The following is a 15226-nucleotide window of genomic DNA, read 5'->3' as shown; positions in this document are numbered from 1 at the left end:
TCTCTGTGCGAAAAGTTCAGATCTGAAGAGCGCCCTGCCCCATGCATTGGTCCTGATATCAATTGGGACGGGACAATTTTAGACACACCCACCGTATTTTTTGCTCTATAAGACGCACCCGACCATAAGATGCACCTAGTTTTGAGAGGTGCTATGATGCTCATGTCCTTCTTGTGGGCTTCCCACAGGCATCAAGCTGGCCACTGTGTGGCCACAGTGCTGGCCACTGTCTCTGCGCAGCGCCTCTCCTGCAAAGCGGGAGGAGGAACAGAAGGGAGGAACATAGGAGGAACAGAGAGAGAGAGCTGCACAGCGCCCCTTCAGCGAAGCGGGAGGAGGAACAGAATGGGCTCCGTTCCTCCTCCCGCTTCACAGGAGAGGCGCTTTGCTGAAGGGGCAGTGCGCAGCTCTCGCTCTGCACAGCGCCATTCGCTCCATAAGACCCACTCACATTTCCCTTTACTTTTTAGGAGGAAAAAAGTATGTCTTATGGAGCGAAAAATACAGTAAATCTGCCCGGGTCAGATTTAGCATCTTTCACTGTACAGTCCCAGGGCGGCTTGCAACAGTGAAGCATACGTTTACCAAACAAAGGGATAGTTACCACCACGAAGCAATAAAGATGTAATCCTGAGTCCCTCCAGGCAAGCCCCCCAAGGGTATGCTCAAGACCATCAGCCCAGAAAAGGGGAGACTGTAACACAGTGGGCTGGGCGGTCTCTGTAGCAGCTGCAGCAACAGGGTCATGGCTTCCTGAGTTGGCATGGAAAGGGGCACGAGGAGAAGACAAGCCATTATTTTTTGTTTTCCTGAACTTCCTCCCTGCTCCCAAACTGATGCTCCCTGTTTTGTGTCGCCGGGATGATGCTGGGTGGGGGTCTAACCATGTTCTGTCCCCCCACCAACCTAGCTGGGTGTTAAGGCACTGACGTACAACGACCTTATCCAGGCCCAGAAGGAGATCTCTGCTCACAACCAGCAGCTGAAGGAGCAGACCAAGCAGCTGGAGAAAGACAATGGCGAGCTCAGGAACCAGAGTTTGCAGCTGGTGCGTCCTCCCCAAGGGGAGTCCCAGCGTCTTGGGGCTGGGGGCTGGGGTGTCTCACGTCCAAACTCACCCTCCTTGTCTGTCTCCCCCATATCCCAGCTGAAGGCCAGGTGCGAAGAGCTGAAGCTGGACTGGTCGACGCTCTCGCTGGAGAATCTGCTCAAGGAAAAGCAAGCACTGAAAAACCAGATCTCTGAGAAACAGAAGCATTGCTTAGAGCTGCAGGTAGGGTTTCGTGGAATCCTAGGACCAGAGTGTTGGAAAACGCCCCAACCAATTTGTGCATTGCGCATAAACTACCCGATTTCCACCCTCTCCGTTTTTTCTTTTTACAGATCAGCATCGTGGAGCTCGAGAAGAGTCAGCGGCAGCAGGAGCTGCTGCAGCTGAAGTCCTACATGCCTCCCGACGACTCGCTCGCCCACCCACGCCACAAGCGCCACCCGAGCCGAGAGGCGGAGCCCGATCACAGCACCTTCCACCCCGAGCTGGAGTGCTCCAAGTTCCCCACTGGCCCCCACCTGAACGGCATGAGCCCCGAGCTGTCCATGAACGGCCACGCCACGCCCTACGAGATCCACGCCGCTCTTGGCCGCCCGGCCTCCTCGTCGTCCTCCTCATCCTCCTCCAAGCAGGGCACCCCCCAGTACCCGGCTTCCCACCTGGACCAAGACATAGTCCCCTGCACACCCAGCCACAGTGGCAGGCAGAAGCCGGACAAGGCCTCTAGCTTGTCCTTGCCGGATTACACCCGCTTCTCCCCGGCCAAGATCGCCCTCCGCAGGCATCTGAACCAGGACCACGTGGGCAGCGGCAAAGCAGCGCCCGCTGAGAACCACCCAAGGTGAGAGGGGTCGGCAGCAGAGGGGCGGGGGAGGGAAGCGAGGGGTCCTTTTCGGGCAGCTCCCTCCTCCCGCTTGCTCCATGCAGACTGCACTTTGCCAAGTACCACGGACAGAAGGAGGTGCTCTCTCTCACTTGCCAGTTCATAGAATCCTAGAGCTGGAAAGGGACCCCAAGGGTCATCTAGGCCCACCCCCTGCAATGCTAAAGCTTCCCTGGCAGATGGCCATCCGACCTCTGCTTGAAAGCCCCCAAGGAAGCAGAGGGAGACCGTTCCCCTGCTGAGAATGTCTCTTCCTGATGTTGAGTCGCAATCTTGTAACCTTGTAACCTGAAGCCATGGGTTCGAGTCCTACCCTCCAGAGAGGGAGGAAACAAGCTGGCCCCCTCTTCCATGTTCCAGGTTCTGGCTGCCTTCTTTGACGCAACCAGGGCTTTGGAGGAAGGGTTTGTGTTTCCCCATCAGATACTGCTAAACACTGAGATGCCACGGTTGGTGTGGAGCCTGCGTGCTTGAAACCCGGATGGCACTAGGCACCAATATCCCTTCATCCGTGGCCATTGGCCATGCTGGCTGCTAGGAGTCCAGTGTAATGGTTCTAGGGGGTTGCTCATGCGTAAGTCGTCGCCACACCTGGCTGAGTTACCTGGGTGAACCCTTTCTGTCCGGACAGCCACTCACCCGTGGCTGTCTCAGTCGCTGGCAGAATCCGTCAGTGGGCGTTTCTTGAACTTCTTCCAGCAAAGAAGTTCTCTGACGCCAAGTCTCCTCCTACTCTCCCTGCGCGGAAGCCTTCTGCGCAGGGAGGGTGTGGGCAGCGGAGGACCCGTGCTCTCCCCGCTGGTCTCCAGCGAGGAGTCCAGGAGCCTCCTCACCGATTCCCCCATCTGCCCCCCTTCTCCACTGGTGCTACGCTGATTTCCTTCCCCTGCAGATGGGCTGCCTCTCTCCCTATTGGGACGCTCTCCGGCATCCCTCTGGAGCCCTCCCTCCTCCTCTGGCTCCGGTGGCAGTTCGCTGACATCCAGGAACATCTGGAGGGCTCCAGGTTTCCCCATATCTAATCTAGTAGTAGTAGTAAATAATAATGACAATGATAATAATTAATAATAATATTTCTACCCCACCCATCTGACTGGGTTGCTCCAGCCACTCGGAGGGGCTTCCAACACATATAAAAACATAATATATATAAGCCAGGCACCAAATGGCTACTTAAACCAAGGTTACAGTCACCAAAATGGAATGCTTATTTGCCATTTGGGGGCAAGACGCCAAAAGTCTTATTTTTCAAAGGGTGGACTGACTGTGAAGGATTCTCAGTTAAACATCTGTCTAGTTCAGAGGACAACCTTGAGCCAGGTTAAGAACTTTGAGAACTTAAAGAATAAAAGTCCCTTGATCCAGGGACAGTTTGCATATCTACTGGCTTTTTCTGACCACTTTTTTCTTAATGATGACACAGACCATTCATAACATAGGAATATTCTTCCCAAGTCTGAGCAGGGCTGTGGGGGAAGCAAAGACAAGCGACAACAGTTCGCTATAACGCTCTTCACTGCTCCTGCTCAGGCTGCACAGAGAAAGCATTTTGGTTCCAGAAATTCATTCCAGTTGTGCAGATAAAATATAACTGATGGAATTCTACAGGATGGGACCTTAGTGTGTGAAAACAGGTCCAGATTCAAGGATCCCCAGATGGTGGAGACGTCAGGCACCATCCTGGCACCCAGGCATCTTCTCTTGGTCACAAGTGACCAATAGCCAGGTGCAAAAAGCGCCTGGCACCTGTTGAATTTTGAACACTGCTTGGGATATGTCGTGATGAAAGACAGGATGTCTCTCTTAACAAACGATGAATGCTTTCCATTGGCAATGGGGAAACCTTCAGAACTCTTGCATCCTGTTTATTTTATTTTCCAAACACAATTCAAAGTTTTGGTGCTGACCTTTAAAGCCCTAAATGGCCTCGGTCCAGTATACCTGAAGGAGCGTCTCCACCCCCAGCATTCTGCCCGGACACTGAGGTCCAGCGCCGAGGGCCTTCTGGCGGTTCTCTCGTTGCAAGAAGCCAAGTTACAGGGAACCAGGCAGAGGGCCTTCTCGGTGGTGGCACCTGCCCTGTGGAACTCCCTCCCACCAGATGTCAAAGAGAACAACAACTACCAGACTTTTAGAAGACATCTGAAGGCAGCCCTGTTTAGGGAAGCTTTTAATGTGACATTTTACTGTATTTTTAATCTTTATTGTATTTTAATATTCTGGGGAAACCCAGCCGAATGGGCGGGATATAAATAATAAATAATAATTATTATTATTTCCTTATGGCAGGACTGAGCACGTGAAAGAGAATGTCCTCACCTTTTCAAGCCCTGCGATGCCGAACGGCCTGAAGATGAGCCCTCAGGAACCCCAGCCCCCTTCTCCAGCAGCTTTGTCAGTAGCCAATGAGAAGGTAAGGAAGCCGCAAGGGGGACGGTCCCTGAGCCTCCAGGCGCAGCTTCCATAAGGTTGACTTCCCGGGAGTATTCAACTGTGTGGTGTGTGGTTTTTTTTGGGGGCGGGGGGACTGAGCTGTACCAAATGTTAAGTGAACCTTAGTCAATGCTAAGTGAACTATGGGTTGTTTCCATCGGAATATATATAATTACTAATGTGAAGATCCAAATTTGGAGCAAGTACTCTTTGGTGAGAGATTATTTTGATTATTTATTGAATTTATATACCGTCCTATACCCGGAGGTCTCAGGGCAAGAACCCCAGTAGAGATTAAAAGTCACAAAATATACAGAAGAGTGAAGGGTGGAAATATAAGCTGTTAGACCTTTAAAATATGCCCTTCCAAAATTTCCCTCTTCCCCCAGCATAGATGAAAAAGCCACAGGTTTGGTAAGTTAAAGATTGGTTTACTCACAAATGCTTCAAAGCTCCAGTTCATGCGCTTTTCCATACATTGGTCAGAAACATTGCACAGGCATAGTAAAACTTAGTTATAAAGCAGTCAAAGCTCCAAGATTATTGGTATAGGAACTCAAGAGTGGCTGGTGAGAGCCATGCGGTTGAGCTGGAGCAACCAGCTCAAGCTTCATCACATACTGAGCTTCTCAGGTAGACTGGAGGTGGGGAAAACAATAGGCTTGAATTACCTGTTTCCTCCCAAGGTAAAGGAAGTGGCATAGCTAAGCCTGGCAGGATAGATTGCTTTTTAGTATTAAACCCTTCATGCATTCATTAGACTTAAGCATGTTGGTTACTTGTGGCTGGTTATCCCACGTATCCAACGCCAGGTAAGTTGTGGGCTGTATCCAATGCTAAGTAAATCTCCCTTCAGTGCAGGGATTTCTGCTTGTGCCAAGGGACTCTTCCCCCCACCCCCTGTGTGCCCTCTAATTCAGTTCTGGGGTTCCCCCCAACCCTTTAGAGCAGATTTGAAGTAACTCCACAGGATGGAATTTGGGGGGGGGGTTCCCATTGCACAAGAGGAAAATTTTGTGCCAACGGGAGACATTGGTCGCTTATGCTCAGAGCATACTGATGGGGAAATGCAGGTTGTGTCCCGAGCCAAAGAGGACCCGAAAAACCCACACCGCATAACAAAGTGCCCAGATTGAGAGTGCTGTATGTTAAAATACATTTTACACGACTCTGGAGGTTAGACTTGGGTCTGTTTGATGCAGCGTTTTCTCTCTTGCAGTGTCACAAGTACGTGTTGTCTGGTCTCAGTGGGGTGTGGAATGCATTTCTCTACCCCCCCCCCCCAGAACTGTCCCTTTCTTAAATGTGTCAGAAGCGCCAAGCTGCAATCAGCCCTGGTTTCCAAAGTCCAGCCTCAAACATTTGGGGGAACCAAAACGACATTGCTGGCGCTTGTCTGTTTATCTTAGCAAAAACAGACACAGGTGTAATATTCCCCATCTCCAAGGCTGCCGTGGTTAAATGGACCCCTGTTTGTACTCTGACCGAAACGGCAAAGTGTGCGTGTGTGTGTGTGTATGTTGGCTGGCTGATGCAGTTTACCTCTTGTCCGTGTCTTTTTAAGAATATTTGTTGGGGGGGGGAATTGCTTGCAAGCGCTCCATGCTCTCCTTCCGCTAAGCGTCCTTTTGAGAGCTTCTCGGCTCGGAAGGCGAAAGGGGGGGCGCTGCATTATTTTGGCCTTCTCTGCTTTTTTGTGTGTCTGCAGGCTTTGCGAGAGAGGACGTCCGCGAGTAACGGGGAGACGATCACCAGCCTTCCCATCAGCATCCCCTTGAGCACAGTGCAGCCCAATAAACTCCCCGTTAGTATCCCCCTGGCCAGCGTAGTCCTACCTAGCCGTATTGAGAAGGTGGTGAGTAAGGGTGCTTTCCCCATCTCCTCCTCTTCCTCTTCCTCTTCCTCCTCCTCCTCCTCCTCCTCACCCCTTGCTATAAAAAAGCAAATCTGATGAGCTCCCAACAGCATCTTTTAAGTTGCAAGCCCTACGGATAGCTCCAGCTCTTCGCTGCTTTCGTTCTCTCTTCCCGCCCTACCCCTCTGGCATCTGAAAATCAGGAATCCGATGCAGCTGATTGATTGTTATGCGGTCGCAGACCCGTCGAAAAACGGAATAGGAACGCTGAGGATCGTAATGTGCGCTTCTTAGAAATAACAGCATGATGAAATGCAGGCGTGCTTATGGTGCAATAGATGAAAGCGTGAGATACAACTTGGATTTGGGATTATCCTCTTAGAATCGTAGAACTGCAGAGTTGGAAGGGACCCTGAGGATCATCCAGTCCAACCCTCCGCAATGCAGTAATATGAAGGTGCCCAATGCGGGGATTGAACCTGCAACCTTGGCGTTATCAGCACCATGGTCTAACCAACTGAGCTATCCAGATGCTACAAAGTCTTTGAACACAGGAGAGGATCTTGGCTGCTAACTCGCTTATTGACTTGCTTGTCAATATTTATACCTATATACAGTGGTGCCTCGCAAGACGAAATTAATCCGTTCCGCGAGTCTCTTCGTATAGCGTTTTTTTTGTCTTGCGAAGCAAGCCCATTGACGGCTTAGCGGATTAGCACTATTAGCGGCTTTTAGCGGCTTATCGGCTTAGCGGATAAGCAGATAAGCGGCTTAGTGGCTTAGAAAAAGGGGGGGGGGGAGGAAAAACCCCCCGCAGGAACTCGCAAGACATTTTTGTCTTGTGAAGCAAGCCCATAGGAAATTCGTTTTGCGAAGCACCTCCAAAACGGAAAACCCTTTCGTCTAGCAGGTTTTCCGTCTTGCGAGGCATTCGTCTTGCGGGGCACCACTGTATATTTTCCAGGTACTTTTCCTTTGACCTTTCCTCCTAAAGGAGCAAAGTAGCCTAGGATGGTCCTTTCTGTGCAGGTTGCACTCAAAGAAGTCATGACCCAAAGTTTTGACTCCTTGAGAACTCCCTCCCAGTATTGCAGAAGGGAGACCAATTCATCAGATGCATGGCACAGATTCCTGAGAAATTTCCTTCCCTTTTCTTACCCCAACCCCCTTCTTAAAAAAAATGCCACTCTGTTAGTCCTCACGGGTCCCAGGGAGCTGCCTCTGCGATCTGCTACCTGGCTTCATCTGGAACAGGGGTTCTCCAGCTGTTTTTTGGACTGCAATTCCCATCATCCCTGCCCATGCGTCCTACTAGCTAGGTTTCATGGGAGTTGTAGTAGTTCAAAAACAGCTGGAGACCCAAGTTTGGGAGACTACAGTTCCCATCATCCCTGACCACTGGTCTTTCTTAGCTAGGAATGATGGGAGCTGTAGTCCAACAAGTTTGGGAAACCCTGGTCTAGAAAGCAGAACGCAGGGCTTAGAAGTGGAAGGAACATCTGTGTGCCTTCCCCAACATTGTTGGACTCGTAACTCTCCTCATCTTGTCGCTGACCATTGGCCATGCTGGCTGATGGGAGTTGTGGTCCCTTGGCAGCCAGTCTTCCCCACCCTGATCTAAGAAGCTGAGTTTTTTGCTCCAAGGAGGGGATGCCTCTTCTAAATGGAGGTATTCCCTCCAATGGCAGTAGATTTTATTGTTTATAGCCAATGGCCATCACAATACAATATAAGCACAGATAACACAACTACAGAACGAAAAACATTACCTGCACCAGACCAGGACAAATCGACAATGTCCAGAATTTTAACAGCTTTCCTTCTGGTCAGCATCCCTGGGGTTGGCATTTGCGCTATCCAGAAAGGTTGCCCTTAATTTTCTTGACTCTGGTGCGAATGATGCCACCCTATAACGGATGCGCTTATCAAAATGCGCCGACAGCCATTTAATTTTCAAGTCGTCCAGTTGACCTTCTAAGGCAATCTGAAAAGGGAAGATAAATTTAGCTCTGGGTGAATCATACAATGGACAATATAGAATATAACGTGCAAGATCCTCAACAGGCCCTGATCCTCATGTACAGAGGCTGTCCGTCTCCCAGCCAGATATTCAGTAGGCATCGTTTGAAATCTGAGCTCAGTGAAGGCATGTCTAACGGGGGGGGGGGCAGGGACGCATAATACATGGAGCAATGTGCCCCCCCCCCGCCGCCAAGAAGAGTTGGAGGCTGCCCAGAGTGGCTGGTGTGTTGGTGACACACAAACGTGGTACCCTCTAGAAAGTGGACCACAACTCCTATCCTTACTAACTTTGGCCACACTGCCTGGAGCTGAATGGAGTTGTGCGTCCAACAACCTCCGGAGGGCTGCAGGTTCACCGCCGTAGTTTGTACAGTGAAAAGTACCACGTTAAATTATGGTCGCCCCCGTGGGTGGCTGGGTTGATAACAGCTCAGTCGGCGGAAGGTGATGGGATCAAGGGCCGCAGTCTCCAAGGCTTCAGTTGGCAGGAGGTGAGCAGTGGGATCACTGCAATCTCCCACTGCAATTGTTTCTTTTAAAAATTTTTGAAGTGCAGACCCTTCCTATGCTTGGGATACGTGGGGTGCTGCTGCCAGTCAGAGCAGGAGCCACTGAGCTGAACTGGCCCATCCCTTGGGGTGAAAGCAGCTCCTTCAATTGGTGTTGATCAGCAGCGTCTCTCCTAACCCCTTTGGACGAGAATCCACGCATGGCAGGGGGGCTGGACTAGATGACCCTTGGGGGTCCCTTCCAACTCTATGATTCTGTGACTAACGCTCTTTGCGGTCGCTTGCTTGCCTGCACAGCGGTCCAGCCACTTTTAACAGGAGCAGCAGTCTAAAGTCTGTTTCCTCCGCAGAAGCTCAACCAACCCTTCTCTCTCTCTTTCCCCCCCCTCTCTTTCCCGTTTCCCCCCTCGTCCCTCCAGAGAAACACCCCCAGCCCCGTCCACCAGATCCGAGACTCCTTTTCGACACTTGAAAAACAATATGGTGCTAGTTCTCATAACGGCATTAGCAGTGCCGCCGGTGGAAAGATGCCACCTTTGGCTACCTCAGGTGAGTTGTTCCCCATCTCCCTTCTCAACCCCACCTTCCCCAATGGGGTGGATTTTAGCCCTTCCAGATGCCTAGGGATGTTAAAGCAGCTGTTTTGGTGCCTGCTGAAAATATTCCTGTTTAGACAAGCGTAGCCAGATTCTTAGAAATATGGGGTAATTTTAATCTCTCTTAGTATTTTTCTCTTAAATTTTTTTTGGGGTTTATTTAGTTTCAAATATTTGCATACTTTACCATCAACAATAAGTTTCATTTATCCATTGACTCCCGATCACCCTTCCCTGACGTTCTGTGTTAATCCTTTGACACTGCATATTTTATCTCCATATATATCTGCATCCTAAATTATTAGCCTTAACATCTTTCTGCCGTTGCTGATATTTCAAATCCTGATTGCGTTTTCATGCAATCGCAATACTTCTTCAGATATTCTACAAAAAGTTTTCCAGTCCTCAAGGAACGATTCCTCGTTTTGATCTTTAAATTTTTGTTATTAGCTTTGACATCATTTTAATAAGCCATTCTTCCTTCTTTGAGACCTCATCCTCTTTCCATTTTTGAACATAAAACATTCTTCTTCCTGTTGTTGCATACGTAAATAAATTAACCAACTTTTGTCTGCGCTTCAAATTTTTTATTTGTAAATTTAAAAAACACACCCCACAAAAACAAATGAATATAACATTTTCCAGTTAGCAGTCAATTAACACTGGACTTCCCCTTTGTCCCTCCATGGTTTCCCCAAATTTTCAAATATTGCTGCATATTACAGTTATTCTGCTCCTTCTCTTCACCAGAATTTTCTCAAATACGATCTTAACTGCTGTTCTTATTCAGGGCCTACTTGCGTTTCAACATGTTTACAGCAGTTTTTTAAAATGATCTACGAATGTTTCCCAGTCCTCCTTAAAGTGTGTCTCACCCTGATATTTAATTTTACCTGCTAAGCTTGCCAATTTGGCATAGTCCAACTCAATTACAGCTGCCAAGAGATTAAACCAGCTTTTTTGGTATATATCTGTTTCAACCTCGCAGGTTTTTCTTACATGTCTGGCTCCATGGCGATCAACGGGGCGTTCCCAAGCAGCCCCGCCCTGCTGAACCCCACCATCGACCACGCGGCCCTGGAGGACGCCTCCAGCTCGGGGAGCCTGTTCAACTCCGTGGCAGGGTCCCGGAGCTCCACCCCACAGCAGCCCTCATTCCTGGCCATGCCCTCCCGGGCCTCGGCCCAGAGCTCGCCTGCCCACCAGCACTCGGCCAGCCCCAGGCTCAACGGCGCCCCCCAGGGCCTGGCTGGCGTCCTGCAGTACGTGGACTCCCAGAAGGGACTGGCCGAGGGCAGCAGTGGCCCGCAAGGGATGGAGCCAGCCTTCTCCGACCCCGAGAGCGAGGGGAAGAGGAGGTTCATCTTCACCATTTCACCTGCCACCGGGACCGTCAAGCACTGCCCACCCAGCAAGCACAGCACCCTCACGGCGAGCATCCGGGCAGAGTGCGGCCAGGACGGGAAGAAGCGCGGACGGAGGAAGCGCTCCTCCACAGGGGCACCGGGCACCAACTCCGGTGTGTCGCCCAAGCGCAAGCCGCTGCCTGCGGTGGCTGGGCTCTTCGCTCAGCCTTCGGGGTCTCCCCTCAATATCAACTCCATGGTGAGAACCAAGGTGGTTTGTTTGCTTGTTTGCCTGCTTGCTTGCTTGCTTGTTTTGGGTGGTTTCAGATGGGGTGATTTATGCAGCCACTAGCCTATGCAAGCCAGAGTCGCCTCCAGGTGATCAGGCAGGGAGAGAGCGAGAGCCCTCTGCGGATTGGTGAGATCACCTCACCTGACAGGTGCCCACCTGACCGCTTCAGTCGGTGGAATTGGCCCTTCTGAGGGCGCCACATAATGCCTGTTCCACATCTGTAAGAACTCAATTGGTTAGCTCTTTCACTTTGTAACTCCCTGCTTATTGATATCAGGCAGCACTGCTTTCAGTTTGCTCGTTTTGGTGCCTGCTAAAAACATTCCTATTTAGGCAAATATACCCAGATGCTTAGAAAGCATCTCAACTTTTAGCATCTCAACTTCGCATGTTTTAAAGTCGGGTTGCGATTTCCCCCCTTGATTTTTACTGTTCCGTCTTTAGCAAACCGCTTTGAGGTGTTTCTTTTTCTTTTTTCGAATAAGGAGTGCGTAGATTTTGCAAAATCAGTAATAAATAAATTGTGCAATCCCCTTTCAGTGCGGACCTTTGCGGTTTGCATTCGTATCTGCAAAAGCCCCATAAATATCAACCTGTAGCCCCTCATAGCTAGTGCAGTTAGGATGCTCTATGAGTCTTTGATCCTATAATCTTCTCCTTTGCCACAGACAGTGAAATGTTGGTCAGCAGAATATGTCACCTTTGAAGTAAAGCATTTGTCCTCCCCTACAACAGAGAAGCTGGACAAGCTTTTCTTCAGCTTTCCCTCTCCCTTCCCTGCCCGTTTCTCTTTGTGCTATGCTTAGATAGATAGATAGATAGATAGATAGAATAGACAGACAAAAAAATAACACAAAACCAAAGTTACAAAACATAGGAATTATGCAGAAGCTGCAGTTTCTTTTAATATATGTCTATTAGTTTTTGAGAACATGGTATTTGTTTTCCAAACAAACAGGGAGCAGGAACTCTAGAAAAAAACGAAAGCAACAAAACAGATCACGAATGCTAAATTTTGTGATTTGGTGGAGTGAAAGTGAGTTTTGTATTTCTGGATCTGATACAAATTTTTGCCGTGTCCCTTAAATGTAAAGCTCTAAGGCCCAGGGGGTGGTCACCTGTTAACCAGTTGCAAAAAGGTGCTCTGGGGGTCCTTTTTGGCTGCAGTTTGGGGTAGATAAACACTATAAATAGCAAGAAAATAAGAGCGCAAAACCTCCACGAAACACGCCGTAACGTTAGCAGCGCTTCTCCAATCCTTAAACGCTTCTCTTCTTCTTCTTCTCCTTCTTCTGTCTTTCTTCCTCAGGTCAGTAACATTAACCAGCCTTTAGAAATAACAGCCATTTCTTCCCCTGAAAACTCCCTGAAGAACTCTCCTGTTCCCTACCAGGACAGCGACCAGCCCCCTGTGCTGAAAAAGGAGAAGCCCCTGACCCAGAGCAATGGCATCCATTACTCGCCGCTGACTTCTGACGAGGAGCAGGGCTCAGAGGATGACCACAACAGCACCAGGTGAGTGTGGACCTCGCCTTGTAGGGGGGAACACCCCTGCGGGGGCCGTGGTCTCGCGTCGGAAAGACCTGACTGCCGTAGGAAACTGCCTTCAAACGAGTGAGGCTTGTTGGCCTTCCTGGCTCAGTACTTTAATAATAAAAATAATAATTATTATTATTATCATCGTCAATTCTGCGCCCAAGACAGCTGTCTACCAGCTCCATCTGGTACACAGGCTGAGACCCTCCCTGTCTGCAGACTGTCTCGCCAGAGTGGTGCATGCTCTAGTTATCTCCCGCTTGGACTACTGCAATGCACTCTATGTGGGGCTACCTTTGAAGGTGACCCGGAAACTACAACTAATCCAGAATGTGGCAGCTAGACTGGTGACTGGGGGCTGCCGCCGAGACCACATAACACCGGTCTTGAAAGACCTACATTGGCTCCCAGTACTTTTCCGAGCACAAGTCAAAGTGTTGGTGCTGACCTTGAAAGCCCTAAACGGCCTCGGTCCAGTATACCTGAAGGAGCGTCTCCACCCCCCATCATTCTGCCCGGACACTGAGGTCCAGCGCCAAGGGCCTTCTGGCCGTTCCCTCACTGTGAGAAGCAAAGCTACAGGGAACCAGGCAGGGGGCCTTCTCGGCAGTGGCGCCCACCCTGTGGAACGCCCTTCCACCAGATGTCAAAGAGATAAACAACTACCTGACATTTAGAAGACATCTGAAGGCAGCCCTGTTCAGGGAAGTTTTTAATGTGTGACATTTTAATGTATTTTTAATCTTTGTTGGAAGTTGCCCAGAGTGGCTGGGGAAACCCAGCCAGATGGGCGGGGTACAAATAAATTATCATCATCATCATCATCATCATCATCATCATCATCATCATCATCATATACCCCACCCATCTGGCTGGATTTTCCCAAGCCTACACTGGCCAGCAGCTGCTCTCCAGGATTTTGGGAAGGGAGTCCGGAGGTGCCAGGGTTCGGATCCTACAACCGAGAAGCATTGGGTTCTCTCATTGTGTCCTCTCTGTTCTGTGTTCCAAAGCTACCAAGTGTCTCTGATCTGCCTTGTTGGTGACTTTTTCCTTCCCCCGTTTGGTCCTCAAGGCTTACATGGCAGGCGGGGATTTTTAACAGCCTAAATGAAAGGCTGTCGACCTCTGGCGATCTGCCAGCTCTGTTCAGGTGGTCCGCAGCATGTCCCCGTTAAAAATGCATCTTGATTTTTCAATTGTACTTTAATTGCTGCTTTTGTTTAACAACAGCAACAACATTTATACCCACCTATCTGGCCTGGGTTTCCCCAGCCACTCTGGGTGGTTTCCAATACATATAAAAACATAATACAAAGTCAAACATTAAAAATTTCCCAGTATCGCAATTTATAACAGTAAAGACTTGCACACTTCAGGAACTCAATACCTTAAGCTTCTCCCCGTATGAACTGATCCAGGCCCTGTGTGTCCCCTCCTGGAGAGGTTTGGAAGGTGGCAACAGGAGAACGGGCCTTTTCTGGCTCCCTAATTGTGGGATGCTCTCCCCAGAGAGATTTGCCTGTTGCCATCACTACATGCCTTTAGGTGCCAGGCAGAAACATTCCTCTTTACCCAGGCCTATGGCTATTAAATAATCTGTGGCCTATGAAATTGTGGGGGAGAGGACTGTTATTATAATGACTATTTTACTATTAGGCTGTCTGTCAGTATAGTATGCTTTCTGTTATGTTTTTATCATTGATAAATGTTATTTATCACATTTACCACATTCTATAATGTGTTTTTAATGTTGTACAGCACCCTGGGATCTTTTGATAAAGGGTGGTGTATAAATTGAATAAATAATAATTAAAATAATAAATAAATAATGATGATTATAGGTGGTGGTGATAAATTGTTACCCAACTCTTCACACTAAAGTTCCAGGGAGGGTTACAAAAATCAAAACACATTAAAATCGATCTTGAACAACTTATGATCCCAGAAATGATGCAGGTTCTAGAACAGGCAGAGGCAAACTCAGCCCTCCAGATGTTTTGGGACTACAATTCCCATTATCCCTGACCACTGGTCCTGTTAGCTAGGGATGATGGGAGTTGTAGTCCCAAAACATCTGGAGGACTGAGTTTTCCTATGCCTGTTCTAGAAATACGGAGCTCAGGTGTTAAAGGCCGGGGTGCAGTGGTGCATTCTCAGCATTTGTCCAAAGCTGTATAGCAAAAGTGCCAGATGTGCATCTGAAAATACAATTAAAAAAATCTATCAGAGGGTATTTTAATTGCCAGGACAGGCAGAAGAATCATGGAAGCCTGGGTTTCCCTAACCACTAGGGATGACGGGAGCTGTAGCCCCAAAACAGTTGGAGACCCAAGTTTGGGAAACACTAATGTAAGCGGTCTACTAAAAGCGCAAGCAGTTTTCTCGTGACCCATGGGGTGGGGAGATTTTTGGGAACCCCTAGCTTAAGGTAAACAGCTTTTCTTTTCTTCTCCCTCCCTTCCTAGAATTGAGAGAAAAATCGCGACGATATCACTGGAAAGCAAATCTCCGCAGAAGTCGATGGAGAACAGTAAGTGTGGAGGCCGCTGGTGTGGGTCAGGGGGAAAAGCTGTTTGGGACTGCCTGCTTAGGGTGGTGGTGGGTGTTTGTAACAGGTACATATAAAATAAGTGCCGTTCCATACAGATTAGGTAACTGAGCACAAAAGCTGTCTTCACCTACAGAAAGAATATTAGCTAT

At 49.1% G+C, this 15226-nt stretch overlaps 1 protein-coding gene across 4 annotated transcripts in view; it reads left to right on the top strand.

The window, feature by feature from the left end:
- The window catches only part of DOT1L (DOT1 like histone lysine methyltransferase), a 73925-nt gene that overhangs the window by 46400 nt on the left and 12299 nt on the right, over positions 1 to 15226 (top strand). For 2 of the 4 annotated variants that reach the window (XM_081845995.1, XM_081845998.1), the window contains exons 18-26: positions 911 to 1048; positions 1148 to 1273; positions 1384 to 1892; positions 4224 to 4347; positions 6076 to 6222; positions 9173 to 9302; positions 10338 to 10954; positions 12297 to 12502; positions 14992 to 15056. In XM_081845995.1, the coding sequence (XP_081702121.1) occupies positions 911 to 1048; positions 1148 to 1273; positions 1384 to 1892; positions 4224 to 4347; positions 6076 to 6222; positions 9173 to 9302; positions 10338 to 10954; positions 12297 to 12502; positions 14992 to 15056 (2062 nt within the window). The remainder of the gene's footprint in view (positions 1 to 910; positions 1049 to 1147; positions 1274 to 1383; positions 1893 to 4223; positions 4348 to 6075; positions 6223 to 9172; positions 9303 to 10337; positions 10955 to 12296; positions 12503 to 14991; positions 15057 to 15226) is intronic. The other 2 variants (XM_081845996.1, XM_081845997.1) reach the window with 2 other exon arrangements.

This window comes from Podarcis erhardii, assembly GCF_964252035.2.
Source record: "Podarcis erhardii genome assembly, chromosome: 18".
Lineage (NCBI taxonomy): Eukaryota > Metazoa > Chordata > Lepidosauria > Squamata > Lacertidae > Podarcis > Podarcis erhardii.
This window is presented reverse-complemented; position numbering and strand designations above follow the sequence as displayed.